At 38.1% G+C, this 22,514-nt stretch overlaps 4 protein-coding genes across 5 annotated transcripts; 1 reads left to right on the top strand and 3 right to left on the bottom strand.

Moving 5' to 3' along the window:
• Positions 1–3,370, top strand: LOC131789847 (uncharacterized). 2 transcript variants are annotated; one of them, XM_059107020.2, is made up of 4 exons: positions 1–70; positions 942–1,219; positions 1,724–1,873; positions 2,258–3,370. In XM_059107020.2, exons 1-4 carry the CDS (start codon positions 51–53, stop codon positions 2,806–2,808), a joined length of 999 nt encoding a protein of 332 aa, XP_058963003.2. In that variant the 5' UTR covers positions 1–50; the 3' UTR covers positions 2,809–3,370. The 2 variants fall into 2 exon arrangements, with proteins under 2 accessions (XP_058963003.2, XP_066029955.1); XM_066173858.1 differs by having other exon boundaries at positions 12–70; positions 887–1,219.
• A 2,119-nt stretch (positions 3,371–5,489) lies between these two features.
• On the bottom strand, positions 5,490–9,780 carry LOC131789842 (serine/threonine-protein phosphatase 6 regulatory ankyrin repeat subunit B-like). The gene is made up of 2 exons (XM_059107015.2): positions 9,585–9,780; positions 5,490–8,600 (listed from the first exon to the last, which is right to left on the bottom strand). Exons 1-2 carry the CDS (start codon positions 9,606–9,608, stop codon positions 5,490–5,492), a joined length of 3,135 nt encoding a protein of 1,044 aa, XP_058962998.2. The 5' UTR covers positions 9,609–9,780.
• Positions 9,781–12,681: 2,901 nt separating this feature from the next.
• LOC136284125 (paramyosin-like) lies at positions 12,682–18,870 on the bottom strand. The gene is made up of 13 exons (XM_066173948.1): positions 18,846–18,870; positions 17,601–17,662; positions 17,063–17,124; positions 16,645–16,738; positions 16,139–16,182; positions 15,505–15,550; positions 15,382–15,419; positions 14,972–15,017; positions 14,555–14,586; positions 13,358–13,391; positions 13,190–13,237; positions 12,903–12,934; positions 12,682–12,751 (listed from the first exon to the last, which is right to left on the bottom strand). The coding sequence occupies exons 1-13, from the start codon at positions 18,868–18,870 to the stop codon at positions 12,682–12,684; spliced, it is 633 nt and encodes a 210-aa protein (XP_066030045.1).
• A 1,440-nt stretch (positions 18,871–20,310) lies between these two features.
• On the bottom strand, positions 20,311–22,118 carry LOC131789815 (fibrinogen-like protein A). Its single transcript, XM_066173949.1, has 3 exons — positions 21,818–22,118; positions 20,914–21,063; positions 20,311–20,837 (listed from the first exon to the last, which is right to left on the bottom strand). The coding sequence occupies exons 1-3, from the start codon at positions 22,116–22,118 to the stop codon at positions 20,311–20,313; spliced, it is 978 nt and encodes a 325-aa protein (XP_066030046.1).
• Positions 22,119–22,514: the final 396 nt, after the last annotated feature.

Genomic DNA, 22,514 nt, shown 5'->3' on the forward strand with positions numbered 1-22,514 from the left:
ATTTAACATCATGAAAGACATAATTGTTTGAGGTATAGTTGTGCTGAAGGATGTGGAATATTTCAATGAGGTAAGTTTAGTGCCGTTTTAATTTTGATTGAAACGAATCGGTTTATGCCAGATAATGTGCAAGGGAAAAAACGCTCCAAATCTATTGATCTAGTTAAGGAAATTAAAACTATCAGAAGATCCTGTTTCGAAGCTTGGTTGCCACTAAAAAAACTTGGTTTAAGATGAATTGCGTAAAGCTATTCACTAAACCACATTACTGAGTCGATCATAAGTATATAAAAAGGCGGAAGATTTGTTACTGAGTTACCGCTCACAGGGAATCCCTTGATCACGAGAATCTTCGTGGGTCCGGACTTGAATCCCAGGGGTAATTTTGGCATATGAATGGGTCGGGAATTATTTATTGGCTCCGAAAAGTTGATTTTTGTCGCTCCTGTTAGAATTCACGATCGATTTATTGAATGCTTTGAAAGTAAAACAATGGAGCAATCAGGAAATTTAAAAAAAAAAAAAAAAAAGCGTATTTGCTTTTGAGGTAAGACCTGCATTACTATTCCTAAGATTGAGACTTTAAAATGTAGCTTTGGGCCCATTAAGTTAACTAGGCTTTCGAGAATTTCGTCGGAATCATGTCGCTGATCCCGCCACAATTCTGACCATGACATCCTTTACAAAGTAGCTTGCTTTCTAAACTGAACTAAGATCCGGCCCTTGCCGCATTTAATCAATTGGCAGATTCTCTTAAGATTTATTAGTGTAGTCCTACTGACGACCGGCAATCACAGGGACAACCAATCACATCATTGTTTTGATATCAAAACTGAATATTACTGAACGTGATTCTTAATAATATATTTTTCTTTGTTCGTTTTAGTTGAGATGCCTCTAAAAATTTGTCTTCGACGACTGAAACTTTGCCATTTCCATAGCATATGGATTTTCGCATCTTTTGCCAGCTTTTTAGCTCAAGGATGCACGAGAACCAACTCGATTGAGAATTACAAACTACTGGGACACACAATCACAAGCCAGGTCGAAAAAGACATTTGGAGTTGTTTCCAATTGTGTAAAAGTAACGTCAAGTGTCAAAGTATTAACTACAACGCAGAAAAATCCATTTGTGAGTTGAATAACAGAACTAAAAACGGGAATGAAGTCCGGTTTGTTCCATCAGACGGAAACGTGTATGTGGACAATCCCTTCAGAAGTAAGTCGAAAAATATCATATCTTAATATTATGTTTTCACCAAGTCGTTAAGTTTTAAATCAAAAGGCCATAATTTATCTAGCTAGTTAGCTGCAGAAATTTAAGTCTCCCACAAAATTAGATGTCAAAGTAACTCAGACACTAAACAAATATTGCGCCATTTTAAATTAGTGGTCATGGCCATTTGGTAAAGGACTGTCAAAAAATCCTTCCAGATTAAAACCTGTCGTTTCAATTTTGACAAACGGGGTTTTTTTTTTGAAAGAAAAAGAGCTAATCAGAGGTGGGCATTTTGCATCGTATACGAAATGTTTCTTTTCATGAACAAAGATTTCGCTCCTACTGATTCAGTATTTTTACAACCTTTCCACGGATTTTTTTCCACGTTTACACCTTTAAAGATAATTGAACGGAAAAGCTATGAGGATGGATAAAATAATTGGGCTATTTTTATTGGATTTTATTGCTTCATTCTTACTTTCCTCCAATCTATTTTTGCATTAGGCCGTATAGGCGAGGAAGAAGACTTTCCTGGTTTGTCTTGTAAGGATATAAAAGATTCGCAGGAGAACTCTCCCAATGGAGAATATTGGATCGCTCCATCCAACTCTGATGCCCCTTTTACAGTTTTCTGTGATATGCAAACAAACGGAGGTACGATAAATGAAATACAGGAAATGGTTTGAACGCAAGAGCAACAATTGATTGTGTTGTGTGATTGAGTAATCTTAAGAAGGAATGCTGTCTGTAATAGTGACTGACGTTTCGACAACCAAAACGGAAATTGCAATCAAAGTAACTTGACTCTGATGATGACTTCCGCTCAAGTTCGTAAGTCGTCTGCTTAGTGCAACACGGGAACAAAACGGGCATTCGTGAGCGGGTAAGATGAGTCCATCTTGCCCGTTCGGGTAGCCAATCAGAACTCGCTTATCTTTCGTATATGTACGTAATTTCTGCCTGAGGTGTATTTCACTCTGAGCCGGCTGATATCTGGCTAGTTTTATTCTGAGTTTCAGTGTCACAAATTTTTTTCAGGTGGCTGGACTCTGATCGCACAAACTGTGGTCAAAAACACCACGTCATTAACGCCAATGGTCAGAGAGAAAAACTACAGAATGATAAGTAATTACAGCAAAGGAATCATACGTATTGATGTGTCTGCAATATTTAAGTTAAAACAACTCACGGGTTTCACGCAGATACGGTTCTACTGCCATAAAAAAACCACAGGCAGGACTCTTCATATTATGACCAAAAACGACATCAATGGACACAGCGTGGTGAAATATTTCATTGAAGATCCTAACAGTCAGCCAAGAGCTTGTGCCTCGTTTGAAAGGTTACCTGGGGATAATGCTTATCTTTCGGTTAACTGTTCAAAATGGGGGAATAATGGGACACGTGGTGAATGTGAGAAGTGGGGAAATTTCAAAAATAAGGGCAGTTTTCGTATCTATAACGATCCGATATTCTGGGAAGGCAAATATTATGTGAACATAAAACCTTCTGTCTTGGCCTGTGACGATTTATACAGTTCCTCGGCCCCTCTGTCCGTAGGAGATACATGGCAGGTCTTTGTTCGTTAACTATTTGAAAAAGAGATCAGAAACTAAGCAGTTGGCAACGAGACACGCCTCGTATAGAGGTTGAGTCTCCGAAATACTGTGAAATTCCATACTCACGATTTTTCGAGGAAGCATGCCCCCCCCCTTCCCCGCTTCCTGTTTCAGCCCACTGATGGTTTAAAAAAATTTCTTTATTTATACTGTGCATACGTTCCACAGCATGTTTCATCTAAAAAATCAAGCCGAATAGATTTTCTTTGTAAAAAAGTTCCTTTGAAACCGCTGTGGGTGGAATTTCTAGACTGTCATGTTTATAGAAAGTAATGTGCGTATTGTGAGATAACGTAATTTAATGAAAGTCAGGATTTTAAGATCTTTAAATACTGTCGTGTCTGCCGCAAGCCAGTTTTTACAATGGGTAAATTATTTTATCAACTTAGTTGATAGTAAAACCAGTGATCTTGTAATGAATGCCCCTCCCTCCCCCCCCCCCACCTCCCCGTAGAAACTTCTCCTTTACATATTGTGAGGTATCCTGACTAATTTCAGAAACTCTGCAAGAATTTTAATCAATGTTAGAACAGTTATGTCTATAGTAGCGAATGTGCCGTTGTTTAAATAATCTAATTAGTTTCAGTGGTATAAACCGAATGTTAGCATTGCATTCTGTGTTGTGAAAATTAAAAAAAATCAATTTTGAGAAAAAATTACAGAAAATAGCTTATTTTTTTTGTCTCATGTTGTTGGTCGTGAACGAAGACGCACAAAAAATCAAAGATGGTTGCTTTGTTTGACTGCGTTCCTGATAATTTGCTAATTTTGATCCGCGCACGCTTTTTGTGAGACAGTGGAGGTTAATTCCCATGAGACACACCGCACAAGAAATTTGTTAGCAAAGCTTAGATCTTAAATTTGAATGTGTTGCAAGTCGCAAGAGTTTTATTGCAGCCGCTCGAGCAGTTGTGGGAAGAATTTGACTCAAGTAGGAATCAACCGCGCTAAAAACTGGTGAGAGCTCTTTTGTATTTTCTAAATTGTAGAATGTTAAGTTTTAATGTGGGGAGTTTTCGCAAAAGCGACTGACACAATCAAGACGACGCGAATTGAAAAAGAATCTCGGAATTAACTGGATTGCTCCAGTTTTTGCATTGATAGAAAATTTTTTCAAATCACTGCAAAAAGGAGGAGTTTTATCTAAATACACGAGTGAAAATTTGGACATTGGTTTTCACTTGTTGCAGAAAGCTATTTTATTTGGTAGGTAATGTTGTTTTGCATGGATTGGTTCAGGAAACCCTTCAAAATTATACGCACGTGCACAGCGGTTGCTACATTCATTAAAGCCGTTGTTTACCTGATACTGCCGACACCATCGTCCCGGCAGAGCAATCAAACATTTTTATCCAACATCCTGTTGGAGGAGCATGTTTGACCGTATAATGGCCTTTCTGTACGTTGTAATTAAATGGCCACTTTGAATAATCCGGATTAAAAATTTCATCGGCTGAATGTTTGATCATTAAGTCATTCCATTCTCCGTGTCACAGACGCGATGACAATCCCGAATGTTTAATACCTCCACTTAGCCGGGTCATGTGAATAACGTAACAGATAGGCAATAATTTTTAAGAGGACTACATTAGTTGCCGCAATATAATTTTCACAGTATTTTCTTTGCGGCTCTGGCAGCATTTCCGAAAGGCTTTCGTTTTCTCAGTTTCTTTTTAAAACTTTGGCTGACAAAAGATTTTTTCTTTCGTCCGTCTGCCCGCAAACTTCCCTCGAGTACACAAGGCGGGATCAGTTCTAAAACGATGCTTTTGGCCTATAAGTCTTCTCAGTATATTGTAGACAGGACCTGAGATCGCTCATTGTTGGTAATTTAATTGTACTAGCGCACTTTATTTTGCTTCGCCCTCCGTTTATCAAAGTTCAGAACATTTTAAAAGATCGAATTCTGTAATTGTCAAATCGTGTTTATTCAACTCCGCCTTTTTAAAATATCTAATTCATAAAGCGTTTTCGAAAAGGTTTTTTTTTTGCCTTTGTTTTACAAACCACTACTTCTATTCCGTTTTCGCTAACTTCTTCTTAGATATTCGGCAACATTCGATTCCTAAATCCTGTCGTTTTTGTTTGCGCCGGTTCATGTCTTCTTGGGTACTTCGATTGATTTCTCGCGCTCGTTGACGGGTTTCCTCAGAATCAGCGACTTGATCACAAAAAAAGACGTTAAATTTGTTGTATTATGTTTCCAGCCCCACTTAAAGTTATGTTATACAAGCGAACTGTTCAAAATATTTTTTACGAGCAAGTGAGTAAATGTTTGTTTGAATACTTATGAATTGTTTCGCTCTCCCAAGTTGGTATGCCCAGCCCCCGTCTTTTTCCATCATTGTCGATCCCGTTTCACGTCTTGCATCTCAGTTATTTAAACACACAACGACCCGTTTGCTAAAAAGTAGTGACATTGAATACACGAATGGCGTCAACGAAATTCTGAAAGTGTCATTATAGTAAATCGCAGCATTCAACAATCGTATAAAATTTTAAAATAAATTATATGTCTATCATTGAAATGACTAAATCGACTAAATTTTGATTACTTTCGCCTATATTTTTATCAATCGTTAATTGAAGAGCTTGCACTGGAATCAAGTTTTAAAAAAGAAAACATTATGCCAAGTGATTCCAGAAATGTATCACATTGTCTGAAATCTTTGCCGTCTTTTCCGAGTCTCTCCGATGTTTTCGTCGTTGCTATCTTCTGGGATGATGTAGAGGCCCATCATTCGGCAGGTATTGCAGTCAGAGTCTGCTTTCTCAAAGTGAACATGTCTCCCCCTGGGAGGATCCAAAGTACTGTGCCTCCTCATTCTCTGAATCGCATGTGATGTGAGAAGTTCCAAAGATTCCCTGTGTCCTCTTTGCGCTGCGCGCTGTAATGCAGTAAATTCGAATTTGTCAGCGGATGTTACATCACTGCCATGCGTCAACAAAGCTTGGATAGTTTCTTTGTGGTTGTTGTGCGCCGCCCGATGTAATGGCGTATAACCCCAGTTGTCTTTAGCGTGTACGTTTCCCCCACGTGTCGCTAGCAGTTCGCAAGTTTTCGTGTGTCCGTTCTGAGCAGCAAGGTGAAGGGCCGTGAGTCCACTACTCATTGAGTTATTTATTGAGCAACCATATTTAATAAGCACGCAACAAGTGTCTGTAAAGCCACCATACGCGCTAAGAACTAGTGGCGTCGACTTCTCTTTACTCGACGAATTCACGTCACTACCTTGTCTAAGAAGGCAATCCACGGCTTGAGTATGACCATTTTGAGCAGCACGGTGCAGAGGCGTGTGTCCACGTGAATCTTTAGCATGAATGTTGCTTCCTCCCACGACTATCAGAGCTTGAACTGTTTCCAGATGTCCGGATGTCGCAGCACAGTGCAGGGGCGTGGACTCGGATTGATTTACTGCATGTGCACTGGCACGATTAGCCAGCAAACTTTCAACAGTATCTGTGTGTCCGTTTTGTGCTGCACGATGTACAGCAGTGTTTCTCCATTTGTCCGTACCGTTGATGTTGCTCCCTTTGAGAAGCAAATATTCCACAACGGAGGTGTGACCATTTTCTGATGCCTTGTGCAATGCTGAACAATCGCAGTGATCAAGAGCATTGACATCAGCGCCTTCTCTCAGTAATAACTCGACTGTTTCCTTATGACCATTCTCTGAAGCTAAATGAAGTGACGTATGGCCATCTTGACGGCGGCTTTCCTCTGCGACGCCATTCTGACCCGTTGAGGAATTTGTTCGTAAATTCAGGCTCGATGATGACAAATTTATAGTGTATGTTCTCGCCTTAATGTCACTTTTCTCCCTTAGTAAAAGCTTTGCAGTCTCTTTGTGTCCGTTCTGTGAAGCTCTATGAAGTGGAATGAACCCTTGAAAGTCAGTTGCTCGCACGCTACTCCCACTTCTGATTAGCAATCGACAGGCGTCCGTGTGGCCACGTTCTGCAGCTCTGTGGAGTGGTGTGTATCCCAGACAATCAATTGCATGTATTTCGCTATCATGTAGCAGTAAGGTTCGTACAGTGTTGACATGGCCTTCGCTGGCACTTCTATGCAGTGGCGTAAACTTCCATTTGTCAGTGGCGGAGATATGAGACCCATGTTTAATAAGTAAAGTAGCTGTTTCAGTGCGACCACACTCCGCTGCCCGATGCAAGGGAGTGTAGCTCCAGCTGTCCCTGCTGTTTGGATCGCTTCCACGCAGCAAGAGGACTTTGACTGTTTCAAGATGTCCATTCTTTGACGCTCTATGCAGGGCCGTAAGAGCCCGTTTGTCTTTTGCAGAAACGTCTGCACCATTTTCGATCAGCAACTGGATAACATCCGAATGACCTCTCTCTGATGCAAAATGAAGACAGGTGGTTCCAGTTGTGTGATGGGGTGCATCCAAGTTAGCCTTGAAGTTAATGAGATGTTTACAACACTTTACATGGCCATTGTTTGATGCTATCATGAGCGGCGTCAGGCCTTTATCGTTCTTGGCATTTACCATGCTTCCTGCTTGCAAAAGTGTTTCTAGGGTTCTGTGTTGTCCATTTTGCGAGGCGCGGTGTAATGCTGTATTTCCATTGTTGTCGACTGCATCAACATGGACACCAACATCGATCAGAAACTGGGTAAACTGAACATTTCCTTTGAGAGCAGCGAAGTGAAGAGCTGTTTTTCCAGCTTTGTTATTCGCATTCCGTTTTGCTCCGCTGCTTATCAGTAAATTCCCAACGTGTGTGCTATTATGAAATGCAGCAATCATCAGCGGAGTGATGCCGTCCTTCGCTTGTGCATTAAATTTTTCTCCATGTTGTATAAGTTCCTTAGCAACCTCAACACAATTTGTTTGTGCTGTAAAATGCAGCGGGGTGAATTCGCAGTTGTCTTTTGCTTTGACATCAGCTTTGTAATTGAGAAGAATTTTTGTTATGTGAGCTTTTCCCGAGAAGACTGCATAATGCATTGGAGAGTATCCATGTTGATCCTTTGCGTGAAGATCACTCCCACTGCTGATCAGTTCCTCGATAGCATTCTGTTGCACATTTAGGAGAGCTAAGTGCAGCGGGGTACATCCTTCATTTGTTTTTGAATCGAGGTCGCTTCCCCTCTTTAAAAGTTCCCTAACAGCGTTTACATTTCCATTAGATGCCGCAAAGTGTAGGGCTGCTAGGCCCATTGAGTTTTTCCATTTCACCTTCGCCCCACGTTTATATAGAAGGCGAATCGTGGTCTTATCGTCGTTTAAAGAAGCCAATATTAAGGGTGTCATACCACTTTCACTACAAGCATTGACATTGGCTCCGAGGTGTACCAAAGTGCGAATGGTGTCAGTTTTACCTGATGAGCATGCCATGATAAGTGGGGTCCGCTGATCTTTAGATAGTGGATCTACATCATGGCCACCTTCCCTGACAAGCCTTTCGACAGCTGATGCATCCCCCATCACTGCTGCGATGTGCAAAGGGGTCAATGACTTCACCAGATCCTTTTCCACTTTTTCGCATTGTTGGAGTTGATTTATTTTTATCTCCTTTAGTTCCCGTATGAGTTCTCCTGTAGAGTCTATACTTCTTGTTCTTCTTTTTGCATTTTCGACGAACAAGCTTTCTTCATTAGTGCGATAGTCATGGACTAGGTCAGTGAGGTTTTCTTCGAATGGCAGAGACAGGTCGCTCTCAGGCGTACTTAGTCCCATCACTGAGCTGAGACTCGTTGGTCTCCCTCGAATATCCTGGTGCCTCGCAAAGTTTTCCATCGCCTAAAAGCCAAAAATTCTTAGGTTAAGATTATGAATAATTAAGTTTGACCGATGCACTTACAATAGCCATCAAGCAGAATCCCAAGTTTAGAGATTTCTGGAAAATGAAATATTGCCTTTGGCTATTAGGAGTCAGAAATTCAGCTTTACTTGTCTTGAGTGGTTTACCAGCAGGTCCCGAGGGGTCAATAGTTTGAGAAAATGAAGTATCGCTCGAATGTTGATAATTACTTGCATTTTTCTCCATGTTTTGTAGCAAATGTCTTGTTTCATTTGGTCCCCGGCACCATTTCACTTGCACCAGCGTAGATGCATTTATTGAAGAGATCTCTATTGCAGTAAACAGGCATCGCTATTATTTCCGCGGAAACAAATGAATAGATAGAGCTGTTTTGTTTACTTAACCTATGCGTGCTACAGCTCACTTCATAATGGCCTCTTTGCGGAGCGATCGATTGTTCCCTTTATTTTTTTGATGTCTCGTTTCTAGAACATTCGTACCGCTTCCAGCGTTGCTTTTTGTAATCTGAGCAACCCCGGTTACAGACTGCAGATTGACTCCGTTTTTAAAATGAAAGATGTGCTAGAAAACGAAACGAACTGATCAGATTAGCTGAATTTTCTGCCTTCGAACAAAGATCGCTTTTGTATCTTGTCAACAACATCGAATTTGTAAACAGTAACCATTGTTTGCAAGCTCAGTACTTCAATCATTGCCTGTTTGTACAAATTTGTCTCAAGTTGTGTGGCTTGATTCGGGAAAGAGCTTCAGACAAAACGACTTCAATGTTATTGCGAACTTTTAGCGAATGTGTTATCCAAGACAAAGCCAGTATTGAGGATAGCATGTTACCTTTTGACATAGACCTCACTTTTAGACTCATCTGTAAACTACGCAAATCTACACAATATTGCGAATTGACAATGTTGTACCGTAAATCCTGCCGCAAAGATCCCAGGTTCAAATAGGTTGGAATGCCTTACCGTAGAGCTCAAATCGTATTCCATCTACATCGGTGACTCAAGTAATCCTTCTTCCCTCCAAATGATGGATCATTACGTTAACAAAGTAGGACTCAGTTCTCAACGTGAATGCTGTCATTCGCAACAAATCTCTTTTTTTGTCAAGGCGTGGTTGCAAGAAAACTGGGATTAATATTTGCTTTGGATCGCGTCTAAATTTTTCCAGACAGAAGCGCCACTAATTAAACCAGATGGCATATCTAATGAGTACAACGAATATCAAGTTGTTTACCAAATAATCACTCGAACGGAACAAGAGTCTATTATGTTTAAGTCACTGAGTCACGTTAACAACAAAGATATCACAACATTGCCCTCGCTCATTCTTCAAAGATAAGATTGTGTCTAGAATTGAAGTCGGACAAAATATACTGAAAACAGTTTTAAAATTTCCAATGTCGATACCTTGGTATTAATATAAAAGAAATTTAGTGTTTTCTTAGACTTAAATTGTTGTTTGCGAGCTCGCCTCTTTTTAACGAGTTTACGATGACGACAATCCTTGGCCTAGTTCACAATGTGCGTCATATCATTTGAAACGATTATCTTGTTTCATTAGCTTCAAGATGTCATTTTGGTTATTTAAACAATGATCAAAGTTTCCTTCCCCCTTCTGCTCTTTTTAAGCGATGTACCATAGATGCAATTTTAATGATTTGCTCATATCTTTAGCCCCTCGCATTACAACAGAAACGAACTAAAAAAAAAGTTGAAGGTGAAATGACCTTAAAATTTTCCAAAAATAGAACTCTTTAAATATTCTGATTTGAAGACAGACCAGAAAAATTAAGAAAATGCAAATGAAAATACTTACAAATTTTAACGCTTTAGTTTAAGAAGAAATTTGTACTCTCGCGGCAGAATCCTTTCGTTATTATGATCATTGAGGCTTTTACAATGAAGAAGTCTAGCTCTAACGAAATCGTTGTTGCACCTTGATGCAGCCGACTTGGAATAGATACTGAACTTCATGCATGTATGCTGAGCTGGTCAGGAGGAAATGAAATGATTACGCAAATTACTTCAGTCACGAGAACTACAAATACCATCAAAGATAGTTTCGTGTGCCCCATGTTATTCGCAAAAAAACAAGCCATCTTTTTAGTCGAATTTTCTGATTAACAGTTTTTCGAAGACCCCAAGCATGTGACAGATTCAAAGAAAATTGACTTGAAGTCAGGACGGGTTTAGTTGATTATGACAGCTAGAAACGTGTGAGAAACTGTAGAGTAATATCAATTGATTGAAACAGTTTGAAGTCATAAAGAAACAGTTTAAAACTTGCTTACCCTTCCTTTGATCATGTTTCGCTGAGAGCTTGGTTTGGCTGTGCCATTTTCAGTGGGATATGAATAGTTCGATTTCTCGTTCATTAGGCAATGTTCAAGATGTCTCACTCATTCCCAAAGAAATAGTATTTGACTAGAGCTTCTGTTATGATCGATGATGCATGATGAGTGTGGTTTCTCTATGATGGTTAGCAACAAAGAAACAGCATTTGAGTAGGGCTTCTGTCATGATCGATGATGCATGATGAGTGCGGTTTTTCTAAGATCGTTAGCAACAGAAAAAACTCGGCAAGAGGTTATAAGCTACCAAGGTAATTTCAAGAGAAAAAAGTGGCTTGTTAAGGGTCCTTAACTGCGGTCAATTACCCTATTTTCTAGTCACAGCAAATCGGAAACAAAACTAAAAGGAGTGATTACTAAATATTAATTGGAATGAATCTTACTGCATATTGAGAGTTAAAAAAATATTGGCCACCGTATTTCCACATTTTGACAATCAGGTGCCGTTATTTCATCCGATCAATTTTTATAGCGAATAGAAGGATTTCTTTTCAAAATAGTTGACGAACAATTCTTGTAGTTTATACAAATTTTAAGTAACCTTCTGTAACGCAGTAACGAGATAATATCATTGCACAGAAGAGCAACAAGATATTTTATTAGTTTCAGTAACGACAGGAGGTTAAGTTATCTTATAAAATCTTTCAATAATCCATCAATCCGTGGTACTTCTGAAAAAACGAGTGACTCTTCTTTTAAGTGAATTTGGCTTCTTTGCAAAACCCTAAGAAGAGGAAAGAAAAAAAGAAAATATAAAAAAGAGGAAGAAAAAACGTAAATGAAAGAGCAAAAAATAAAAAAAAAGTTGCTTTTCTTGGAAATAAGGTTATATTACAATTATCCTCTAACATTTTCGTTTTTTTCTTCATTTTGTTTGCCATGATTCAGTAACTTGGTTTGCAAATCTGCGATTTGTATCTTGATGTAATCAATCTCTCTATAGAAATAAAACAAGTGTTAATATTTTGTCTTATTACTGGTTAAACCTAAAACAAGACTTTAAGATAATTGACCGACGACAACACTACGCTTCAAAGTAAGAAAAAAAATTATTAGAAGCAGTGAATCTTCAGAGATTCAGAGAGGAGCCATCATGGTCATTAAATCATTGATGTTAAGCAAGTCTCACAAAGTTATCCATTTTTTGAGAAATACTTACGTTTGTCTCTCGTTCATTACCGACGCAAACTGAAAGAAGAAGTAGAATTTGATGAATAAAATGTTGAGGATTTTTGGGAGGATCACATGGGCTTCAGGGGGATCGAATGGGGGATCAGTCATCGCTAACAGAGTATAACGTGGGGACGAAAGAAAATTGACCGCCTATTAACTGCCAAGGAGGGTGGGAGGTGGTCATAACAATATTACAGAGCTTTTTGGGGGTATCGGGTTTTTTTTAAATCGTGACACAGTCAAAATCTTCCACACACCCCCCCCTCCCCGGGGATAATCAGTCCCTTAGAAGATAACGACGGTCAAAGCCGTTCGTATCTCATACAAGTTTATTATTGATGTCCTTGCCACAATATTGAGAAGCTTTCCTTACAAAACAGAAAAATTCTAATTTCGATATCTGATAGTGTCGAATTCAAGTTAGTTCGAAAAAAACTGGGTCACCTGGTATCTCAGGTTGTTCATGTAAACAAATATAAATTATGGTGACGCCGAAGGGATAAATCAACACGGGGATGAGAAATAATAAATTCTAGTTAGTATGAAAACCAGCAGATTACCTCTAGACGAGCGTTTTCGAAATCCTTTTCAATCTGTTGTTCCGTTCTGAAATAAATTCATATAGAGAAAGCATTAAATCGTTGCTGCTTTAAAACTGTTATTTGAATAAGTCTGTAATAGTCTATGTGCATTTAATTATCCCCTGATCTTTTCTTCTTAAATATGTACATATTACCAAGAGATAGACTTTCCTTACCTTTCATGTTCCTTTATCGATTCTCTAAAAGCCTAAAAGACATAAATAAACCATAAATGGACGATACTTTCATTAACTTTCTTAAAACTGACTAAAAGCTCGAGTGGATTAGTAATAATGGGTGGCAGTTTGCATTGGTTGAGAGCGTGGGGGGGATTTTTACATCAATCACAGGGCGTAGTAAAGCACATGCAATCAAATTAAGGATAAATTTGGTTACTCACTTGAAAATCGCCTCACGTCCTTTATTAGTTCTGTTATTTAACGAAGCTCTTCGCATTTCTTACCTTCACTTCAAGTTTGTCCTTTTTGATAGACTCCTCCAAACTTGAATTCTGAGGAGAAAATGCCTTAATAATTATTCACTACAAGTAATTTGATAACTAAAAAAAACATGATGATTCTAAGAAAAACGAGAGTAAAGTTAAGATTCTCAAAAGAGAAGCTCCATCTACCTCTTGTTCTGCTTTTGTCAAAGCGGCAGCTTTCCTGGAAAAAAAAAGAAAAGAAATGCCTATTACGAACCTTTACGAACCTTTTTAATTTTTAAATTTTGAAAAAAAGAAAGTTTCACACGGAAGTAACCTTTCGACATCAGCATCCATGATCTGCAAAACAACAAAATTTGCTTCCTGAGAAATAAAGATTTTCGGAACAAGGGAGAGTATTTAGGGACTAGGAACGGTATGAGCTTTAAGAAATCTTGTGTTCAACCTCCTCCTCTCGTCTCTTTGTCCTAGTCCCTGACGCTCTGCTTTGGAGCTTTCAAAAGACTATTCCATCACATTCGATTCTAAGAAGCAAGGTAATGATTTGTACATTTGACCGGGACTTACGATCCTCTTATATTTTTTAAGAGATATAATTGGAAATAATTGAAAATAACAAACTATAATTTAGCACCAACGATTTTGAAGTGAGGGGAGATAGAAACAGCCGGTGATGTATCATAATGTACCGTAGGGAGGGTCGGATGGAGAGGGATTCGGAGGCATGTATCAAGTTCAAACACGTCGCGGTGCCATTTGGCGCATTTGAAACAGTTTTCGCGGTTTTTTGTCACTTTCAAGAAACGCTTAAGCCTCTTTAAAGTTTTTAAAAATTGTTTAAGCTACTCTTAAAATCCTTAAAAACTCACACCGTGTGTGGTGGAGGAGAACACGGGCCTCACCGCTCCCCCCCCCCCCTCCCTCCCCCTATTTGAACGGGCACTCGATATCAGATATTAAAATGATGATGATTTCGAACAAACCTTTATTTCATTTAGAAACTTTTCGATTTCGAATTCCTCGAATGCTTTCTAAGGAAATGAGAAATATGGACATCACTGCTTTTCTCAATGCTGAAATAAATACTGATTTTCTCCCAGATTATACAAGATTTGATAGGTCTAAACTATTTTTTATTGAATCTGAAAAATAGTGACGCTTTACATTTTCATCAAAGTCATCAGAGCTACGTTTTTTATCGACAACGAAAAAAAAAAACTTTTAACCTACTTTGTTTGTGACGGCATTTAATTGTTTCCTTTGATTTTCCAGTTCGCTGTGGATGATATATGGAAATAAAAGCTTACTTGTTATCAACTGCTGTCAATAGTTATAATCAAATGAAAAGAAAAAAAATCGAAATTTAGAGAAAAAGTTATTCACCTCTCATAATCTGCTGTGATCTTCTCTGTCATCTAAACGAAAATGGCAATAGTTTTATGATAAAAATGGATGAGATTTTTTTTTCTACCGTTCAAGGAGCTTCTCGCGCGAAAAATAAGAGTGCTCTTTGTTCTTAAATGTAAGAAAATAGTTCATGATACACAGATGATAATTTTTGAGATGAAATGTTAAGTGCTATTTGCAAACCTGCGTTGATGTGGTTAATGCAGCTATGGTGGATATCAAAATTTCAATCTATTTGGAAAATGAAATAACAATGGAAACAATTAGTCATCTGTAAAATCCATGAATTATATAGCAGAAATGTACTAAGAATAGTCATTCAAAGTGATTGCAAGTTCTTAGCTGGACGAGAAGAAGAAACTTTCTTGCGCCTAAATACAAACAAATACTTACTCTGTGTTCAATATCTGTTATTTCTTCAGTGAGCTGTGCATTTCTTCTACAAGAATTTGAATATAAAGTTAAATAGTCAATTTTTCTGAAAAGAAATTCTTATGTTGTTTCGATAAGGTAAGGATCAGGAGAACGAGAACGGAATTAAACTAACTGGAAAGGGAGGTTTATTCATTTACATAAAAACTTTGAGATGCAATTAGATCTCGTTGAATATTAAATAAAATAAATTAGTAAGGCTTAAAAAGCAATCGATGAAAAGTTGACCTGTAATGGATCTGTTATAATTTGCTGAAGGTGAAGTGTGCTCAGATATAATTAAACAGACCCAAATTTTTATCGTTAAACAATTCTTTGAAGGGATACCTACAAATGGTGTATTCAGTATTGCGCTATATTATATTGTTTACCTCTCAGCTTCCTCTACATCAGAGTCGCTAACAATTTCCTGCATAAAATTCAAAGGATTCTTAGCTGAATATTGATAAGTAAGTGACAATTCTCCAGAATTTTGTCGTAAATTTTATGCTTACCAGCTCCTGTCGGTCACGTGATCGTCTTTCAAGTTGGTCCAGCTCACTAAAAGCAATGTTAAAAACGATAAATCACTCTAAGGTTTTTTAGCAATGCCTAGAGCCTCCAATCTTTTAGATATGTCGCAAAGTGGAAGTTTATCAGAGGAGTTTACCGCGAGAGCGTTGACAGATTCTTACACTTTTCAGTGGTTCAACAGTAGAACATGTCTTCTTGTTTCGAAAACGAGTCTGATTGAGAAGAGAGCTTTGCGGAATATAAGCTATCATCGGTACCGGGAATGAGATTCGTAAATGAGAAGTTATTCTTTACAGCATAACCGCACTATGGGACATCCAGATACCGGTGAGGGACCCCTTAATCATTGAATAAAAAGCAGCGGATTTAAGAAAGTGGATTCCACTTTCATAACTGAAATCTACACTACTAAAAACTTGGATTTACGACGGTATCTGAACAAATGCGCACAAAGCCCTCCCCTGACCCCAAAACTACTTTCAACTGATAACAAGTTAGGGTTAATGTTGGACTAGGGGAGGGGTAGGTGGTAAATCCCTCAGATACTGACTTTGATCAATGCTAGAAACTTCAATTAAATAATGCAAGATAGAATAGCATATTTCAGAGTCTTGCCTCTCGTAGCGTTCGTTTTCGTTCTGCAACTTCTTCAGCTCATCCTGTCGACAGATAAAAGATTTAATAAGACATGAGTAAAAACATTGCGAGGTCATCTCGTTGAAGTTTCTCAATCATAATATTCTATATAGCAACAAAAAGGAACAGGACGGGATCTAGGAGTTTTTGGCAGGGAGGTCTAAAATTACTTCTAAACCAACCTGCGCTCCCCCCACCCCTCCCCCCGGTCGCCCTCAGGAACAAAATCAGAAAGTTGAATGGTAATATACGATCTTGTCAATGCAAGAATATTGGTATCAGACAATTAGTAAAAAAACCCATACGCCCCCCCCCCTTCCCCCGACCTCCGGACCCACGGATGCTCGAGCCCTCCATCTGGTTCGCACCACTGAAGGAAATAGCACTGACCAGATTTGTGAGAAGTACAGACGTGTGCATCTCCCTAGTATAAGGAAAGCCAGTGAAATCGTTTCACTAACAAGACGGCCTATTGACAATCATACGTTGACAGCATCAATAATGATTACTTTTACCATCACGTTTTCTCTTTCCTTCTCAAGTTTGTATAACTCTTCGGCCATAGCTCGTCTAGTATCCCTGAAATTGGAAAAAAACAAAACAAAAAAAACAGAGACGTGTTCGGTTTCGAGGATACGAATTTCCTTGAGTATAGCGAGAAGACTTCAAGAAAAGAAAAAAGTTTAAAGAATACAATTCAGTTGAAATTGCCGAGTAACTTTTAAAATAAGGCCTAAACTAGAAATATCACTCCATTGAAATCTTGTGCTCACAATCATATCGTGGATCATTTAACGAAAAAAACGCTGCAAACGAGTTGTTATTATTGTCTGTGACTGTGTGCAAACTAGCCATCAATTTCTTTAAGTAATTGCTCATTTGTATTATTCATTTATTACTTACGCACGGAATGCCGATATGTTGGCGATTTTCTTATTTTGAGCACCCAGATCTATCTCTAATTTCTGAATTAAAGAGCAAAAGTTTTAAAAAAAAGTATTAGTAATTCAAATAGTTTCAATCTTGATCCAGAAATACTGTTGCATCCAGAAGTTGATAAAGGCTTGGGTCCAATCTTCGTCGGTTAATGTATAACAAATGTAAAAATTCATCATTTCGCTGTTAATAAAGCCATTGGGAAGTCTCAAACTAGAAACACAAAACGAGAGAAAAGTTTGAAATAACAAGCGACTTAAAACTTTGTCGACCAAATAAAAAGATGAAGCGTGCCAATTTCTGATTCAAGGTTAGTTTATCTGGAAATGATTGGCTAATTGATTAGTTCAAGTGCATCATGAATGAAAACAAAACATAACGAGGAAGGAGAAAAATGGAATTCGAAATTTTGTACACAAGAACCTTGAATAAATCCTCACAGTCGATCGTTCACAGGGTCTCATGCGCTTAAGACTATATGGAAAATAACAAGGTATGCTTTTACCCTATTCTCTTCCTCCAAAACGGAGAGAAGTTTTTCAAGTTCCTCTTTACTCTGATGGGGATCTAACATATAAAAAGGCAGCGACGAAAATATTATTAATAGATCTATATTATTCACATAAAAACTCGCTATTCGTGGATGTTACATCTTCAAGGGAACTTTTTATATCCTTATGATTCAGTTTAGTTAAAATTTCAGAGTCTGTAAAAGGATAGTGTTTATGGCTCACAGAAACAATAGTAGATATCCAATTTCAAGTTTGTTGTCGCATCCGCCGAAAAGCTATGTGATCTGCTGTCCATGGTGAATCTATGTCGCTATCGGTAAAGACCGTTGTTTCATAATACCGACAGACATATTTTTTTAATTGAACCACATGTCTAAATTACTATTTCCTTCGTTTGACTTCCATAACCTTCGGCGTAACTTCAACAAAAAATCAAAAATTAGTATAAAAAAAACGAGGCAAATCTAACTGTTAGCACCAGCTGGGTGGATAACACTATCCACTAAAAAAATCTCTATCCGACAGCAGCGCATTACGTTTCGTTCACATTTATCCACTGGATCGCAATTGATTGGGTAGCGTTATCCAACCTTCGAAAAGCTCGAGCCTAAACTTCGCGATTCGACCATGTAAGGAACAGAAAATACTCGCTAGTTGCAAGAGACCGAGAGAAACTGGTGCACGATACGTAAGTTAGCGTAGGAATATCACGCGCGCGCAAACAGGCGCACGCGCGTGAACCGTTTGTTTTGTAAACAGCCACAGATACAAGAAAAATAGCAGGAATAATTTTTAAACAAATTGAACCCGGAAAATCAATATACCCTCAGCAGCGACGGAAAAAAAAAACAAAACCTTCACAAGCTACATACTTAGTTTAAGTCTATTCAATTGGTTTAACTTTGCAAGCAATTCTACGAGAGGATATCCCTGTTTTCCCTCATGTTTCTCTGTAAAAGTTGAATTGTTGTTGCGCCTCACTTTTCTTTTAAACCATTTCCAATTTCATATAGCAATCAGTATTAATACAGTTATTTTTCGAATATTGACCTAAACTCTGTGAATAGCCTTTCGGGATTCCACCCAAACTTACGAACTTAGCATTGTTTGGAAGATACTTACATTCCGCAGCCTACTGACTCGGCTTTTAAAACCTTTCTCGATTGCAATTTAAGATCTCGATATATACAACTAGAGTTATTCATCGGGAACATTCAGAGGAGAAGCTTTTAACTTACCTGCATTTTGAGATGCCATGGCCATTGCGCAACTTTTGTGAAACCTTTTCTCTTTTGAATTTAACAGACGTGCGACTCATGTAGAGTGCTGTCACATATAGCTGACGTCACAAAAGCTTACATTGACTTGTCGCGCGCGCTTATCTCTTCCAGCAGAAATTGCCATAGCAATTCTAATTTTGGATTATCGACGTTTGGCTTTTGTCCAAATATGGGTTCTTAGGGTCATATTCATTTTTTTTCGTGAGAAATCTCTTGGATCATTCAAATAGAGACAGAGTATTAGCAAACATGCGCTTCTCTCGATCACATCCTTTGCTTGTGTACCAGCAAAGATGTTAAAAATAGTGACTTTATCACGGGCGATTTTCTGGTAATTCTGCCAGGTGTTTGATGTACCTTCGTTAGGATGATGAATTCAAGGGTCTGTTGCTAAATTCGACTCGTAACACAAAAGTGATTTACTATTATTTTCATATTGATTTAGATCAATCATCTGTACATGCATCAGACATGAAAAATTTTTTTTTTTTCCGCACTGAAGACTTGCAGTAAGTCCAATAAGTGTAAATGTTTAATGGTTTATGTCATACGCGGTGTATCTGTGTGGTATTATGAAGATAAGCTTTGACAGAATTAATAGTTCTCCAGCTTCTTGAAGTAACATGATCATTTTTAAAAGCTGTTACATGAGACACAAATCATTACTTCATTGATCAAACAAATCCATGCCAAATTAATATTTTCCTTCTTCTGGTTGTCTGTTTCGATTTCCTTGGTTTTAGCCGGATGTTTCACGACACTGATTTAAAATGAAGACGGGGTTTGACGACCGTTATAGTATATTAATATAACAAGGACATACAATTCACTTTTTTGTATGTGTGTAACCCAGGAACAGTAGCATAGAATCTTATCTTTGAATAACTGAAAAAGAAATTGTAAAAAGATTTTGAGTTGCACGAGAAATTTCCCTACTTTTTCTTCTAGTTAATCGTTTGCTGTGATTTAATTTACATGCTTTCAAATAATTATAAATACAAATGAATCGGATGAGCAGACTCAGTAACTTTGCTGTTGAGGTTATTGCTATAACGTGAACAAGACTACGATATGAGTAACATGAAAAATTATTGCCTTGGCTATTTACAAGGAAATTGGCCTTACCCTTAGTTCTTTTTATAGGAACCGTCAATGAATTCAGCTTCTGATTGTGCGTTGAATTCCCGCAACTACAATCATTTTAGGGACGGTTATCGTTGACTAAGTTTCAACGGAAATTTAAGCCATATCCAATAATATTAAGATTGCATTTAGCTGACCTAGATATTAAAAACTAAAAAATTTAAAGTCGTTAGAGTGTCAGGTGTATAGCCTTCCAAATGCTAATAAATTTCCATTTGACTTTTCTATTGTTCGTTTATCCTTTGTCCTACATTACAAAGTTATTGCATGAAGGTGTATTTCAACGGACATATATTTTCCAAGAGTCTCCAGTTGACAGGTTATTGTTAGTATCATCATCACACTTCCAGTCGCCACCAATTATCCAGTGATAACTGTAGGCCACAAATGCTACGTAGCTGTACAGACGATTCTCTCCAACACTATGGCTGACATGTCCCCACTTACCATGATATGCCCATGCCGCACAATTCTGAGCCAGTCTTGAGTTATCGCCATCCATACGGACGAAGGAGTCACACGAGTCTGGCATCTCATCTCTTTCGCCGCTGAAATATCGCACCACTTCTACACCTTTGTTGTTCAGAGTCGTTCTGACGTGGAATATTGTTCCTTTTCTTTTGCTACAGTGAAATCTTATTTGGGTGAAGTTTATGTACGCTCTTAGTTGGTTCATAGCGCTTTTGGTTATAGCCATTTTGCCGTTTCCATAGTTACGTATACCTTGAAACGTTTGTTCAGCTGTGCCATTCCACCACGAAGATTGGGAGCTTGCCAAAATAACGTTCAACACCATCATCCAGCCTCCTTTAAATTAAAAAAAAAAAACCCTGGTTATATAAACAACTAAGAAAAAAAAAAAAAAAAACAGCTGAAAACAAACCTCCATCAGTCGTCATGTCACAAGAAGCCTTAAAGGAGTTCCCATTGCCTTGTGGGTCGACCCAGTACTCTCCACTCCCAGTGGAATCTCCACTCTTAATGATATGTTGACAGGACTCTGCAGCTCTGAAGGGAACTGACCCGAGTAAAGCTGCAGCGAAAGAAATATGCAAACAAATCATTTTACTTTGAATGCGTAATCAACATGTCATACGACTGTAGGCAATACAAGTAACATTTATAAATGAAAGTACTTGTTACAACGTAATGATCACTTTACATCGTAATTCGCGGTTGATGACAAGCAAGCAAAAGTTATAATACCATAACTATAGGGTGTTCTTAGTAGGACAGTTTTTATGCCGTTTGGCTCTAAGAAATGGGTCTGTTTGATGATAGGTTAGATTCAAGCAACTCTAACGGTTGAAGTCTACTTTTTGACGGAATGACGCAGATAAAATACGTAATCTTGAGACGTTGTTACTAAGTGGACTTATTACGTTACCAAGTCCCTTGAAACTATGTCTTCCAATTTCTTTAGTTGTCGAAGTACAAAGGAAAAAAGATTTGTTAACCCACACAAGTTTGCATGATAACATTATGGCAGAACTATGTAAAAAATTTAACCATAAACTTTTTTTACAGACAAATAAAAAAACCCAAGTGCTTTAAAGATATTTTCACCTCGATTTGGATTATCAGCCTAAATGAACCCTGCATTCAGCCTCAAAATCTTAGTTTCCTTTTAATACTCTTTGACGGAATGACGTAGACTTTCTGCGTTTCTTGAGGCCTTGTAACTGAGTGGACTCATTACGTAATCAAGTCCCTTGAAGTCATATCTTCCAATTTCTTCAGTTGTCAAAATAACAAGGGAAAAAAATTTGTTTTAAAGATATTCTCACCTCGATTTGGGTTATCAGCATAGATAAACCCTTCATTCTGCTTCAGACTGGCTGGGCAGGAAGTCTTAGTTTCTTTGTTAAACTGGCAAGTTTTGTCACTCAGCCTGAAGTTAAGGCTTTGGCACGCAGGCTGTGAATTGCAGGCAATATAACACGAAACCAACCGATCCACAGTGAATGATTTGTATACGTGATCAAGGAGAACTAAGCCATGTTCAGATCTTTGCGTTAACTTACATCGCTGAGCAAATGTATTCACCGAATATGATGTTAAAATGAACCAGAACGAGAAAACATCCATCTAGTATCGTCAGTACTTGCAGTCTTGACTGTGTTCGTGCCCCAAAGACCTCGAAACCAACCGGCTATTGGGAAATTAGCATTTTTTTTTCTTTGATGATGTCGTGCAATCATGCATTTTTAACGGTCATAAAACACATACTGCTGACACCTTGCAATCTTTTTTGACCTGAAATACAAAATACAAAAAAAAAAAAGAATAGATGGCGCATGTATCTTGAGGTCTCAGTTCAACTTTGACATTTCGTAAAGGTCAGCTCTGAATGCTTTACTTTTGTAGCAAGTCTTCAAATCTATCAATCAACGACTATCTAGCAGGTTTGAATATGTTTTTAACCAGAAAAGAAAGAAAACAAAAATACACAATTGTTATTTCGAAAGGGAGGCACGCAATCAC

This window comes from Pocillopora verrucosa, chromosome 11, assembly GCF_036669915.1.
Source record: "Pocillopora verrucosa isolate sample1 chromosome 11, ASM3666991v2, whole genome shotgun sequence".
Taxonomy (NCBI): Eukaryota; Metazoa; Cnidaria; class Anthozoa; order Scleractinia; family Pocilloporidae; genus Pocillopora; species Pocillopora verrucosa.

What these genes read in the sequence shown, in the direction of transcription:
- LOC131789842 (XM_059107015.2), bottom strand. Translation starts at nt 9,608, where the DNA reads ATGGAATACGATTTGAGCTCTACG. An exon ending in AATACGATTTGAGCTCTACG is followed by an intron (nt 8,601 to 9,584) that starts GTAAGGCATTCC and finishes TTTGGCTTTTAG; the next exon opens with GCGATGGAAAACTTTGCGAG.
- LOC136284125 (XM_066173948.1), bottom strand. Translation starts at nt 18,870, where the DNA reads ATGGCCATGGCATCTCAAAATGCAG. An exon ending in CATGGCATCTCAAAATGCAG is followed by an intron (nt 17,663 to 18,845) that starts GTAAGTTAAAAG and finishes TTTATATGTTAG; the next exon opens with ATCCCCATCAGAGTAAAGAG. An exon ending in TTTTGGAGGAAGAGAATAGG is followed by an intron (nt 17,125 to 17,600) that starts GTAAAAGCATAC and finishes TCTTTAATTCAG; the next exon opens with AAATTAGAGATAGATCTGGG.
- LOC131789847 (XM_066173858.1), top strand. Translation starts at nt 892, where the DNA reads ATGCCTCTAAAAATTTGTCTTCGACGACTGAAACTTTGCCATTTCCAT. An exon ending in TGTGGACAATCCCTTCAGAA is followed by an intron (nt 1,220 to 1,723) that starts GTAAGTCGAAAA and finishes TTTTTGCATTAG; the next exon opens with GCCGTATAGGCGAGGAAGAA. An exon ending in TGATATGCAAACAAACGGAG is followed by an intron (nt 1,874 to 2,257) that starts GTACGATAAATG and finishes AATTTTTTTCAG; the next exon opens with GTGGCTGGACTCTGATCGCA.
- LOC131789815 (XM_066173949.1), bottom strand. Translation starts at nt 22,118, where the DNA reads ATGGATGTTTTCTCGTTCTGGTTCATTTTAACATCATATTCGGTGAAT. An exon ending in TGCTGATAACCCAAATCGAG is followed by an intron (nt 21,064 to 21,817) that starts GTGAGAATATCT and finishes CTTTCGCTGCAG; the next exon opens with CTTTACTCGGGTCAGTTCCC. An exon ending in TGACATGACGACTGATGGAG is followed by an intron (nt 20,838 to 20,913) that starts GTTTGTTTTCAG and finishes TTTAATTTAAAG; the next exon opens with GAGGCTGGATGATGGTGTTG.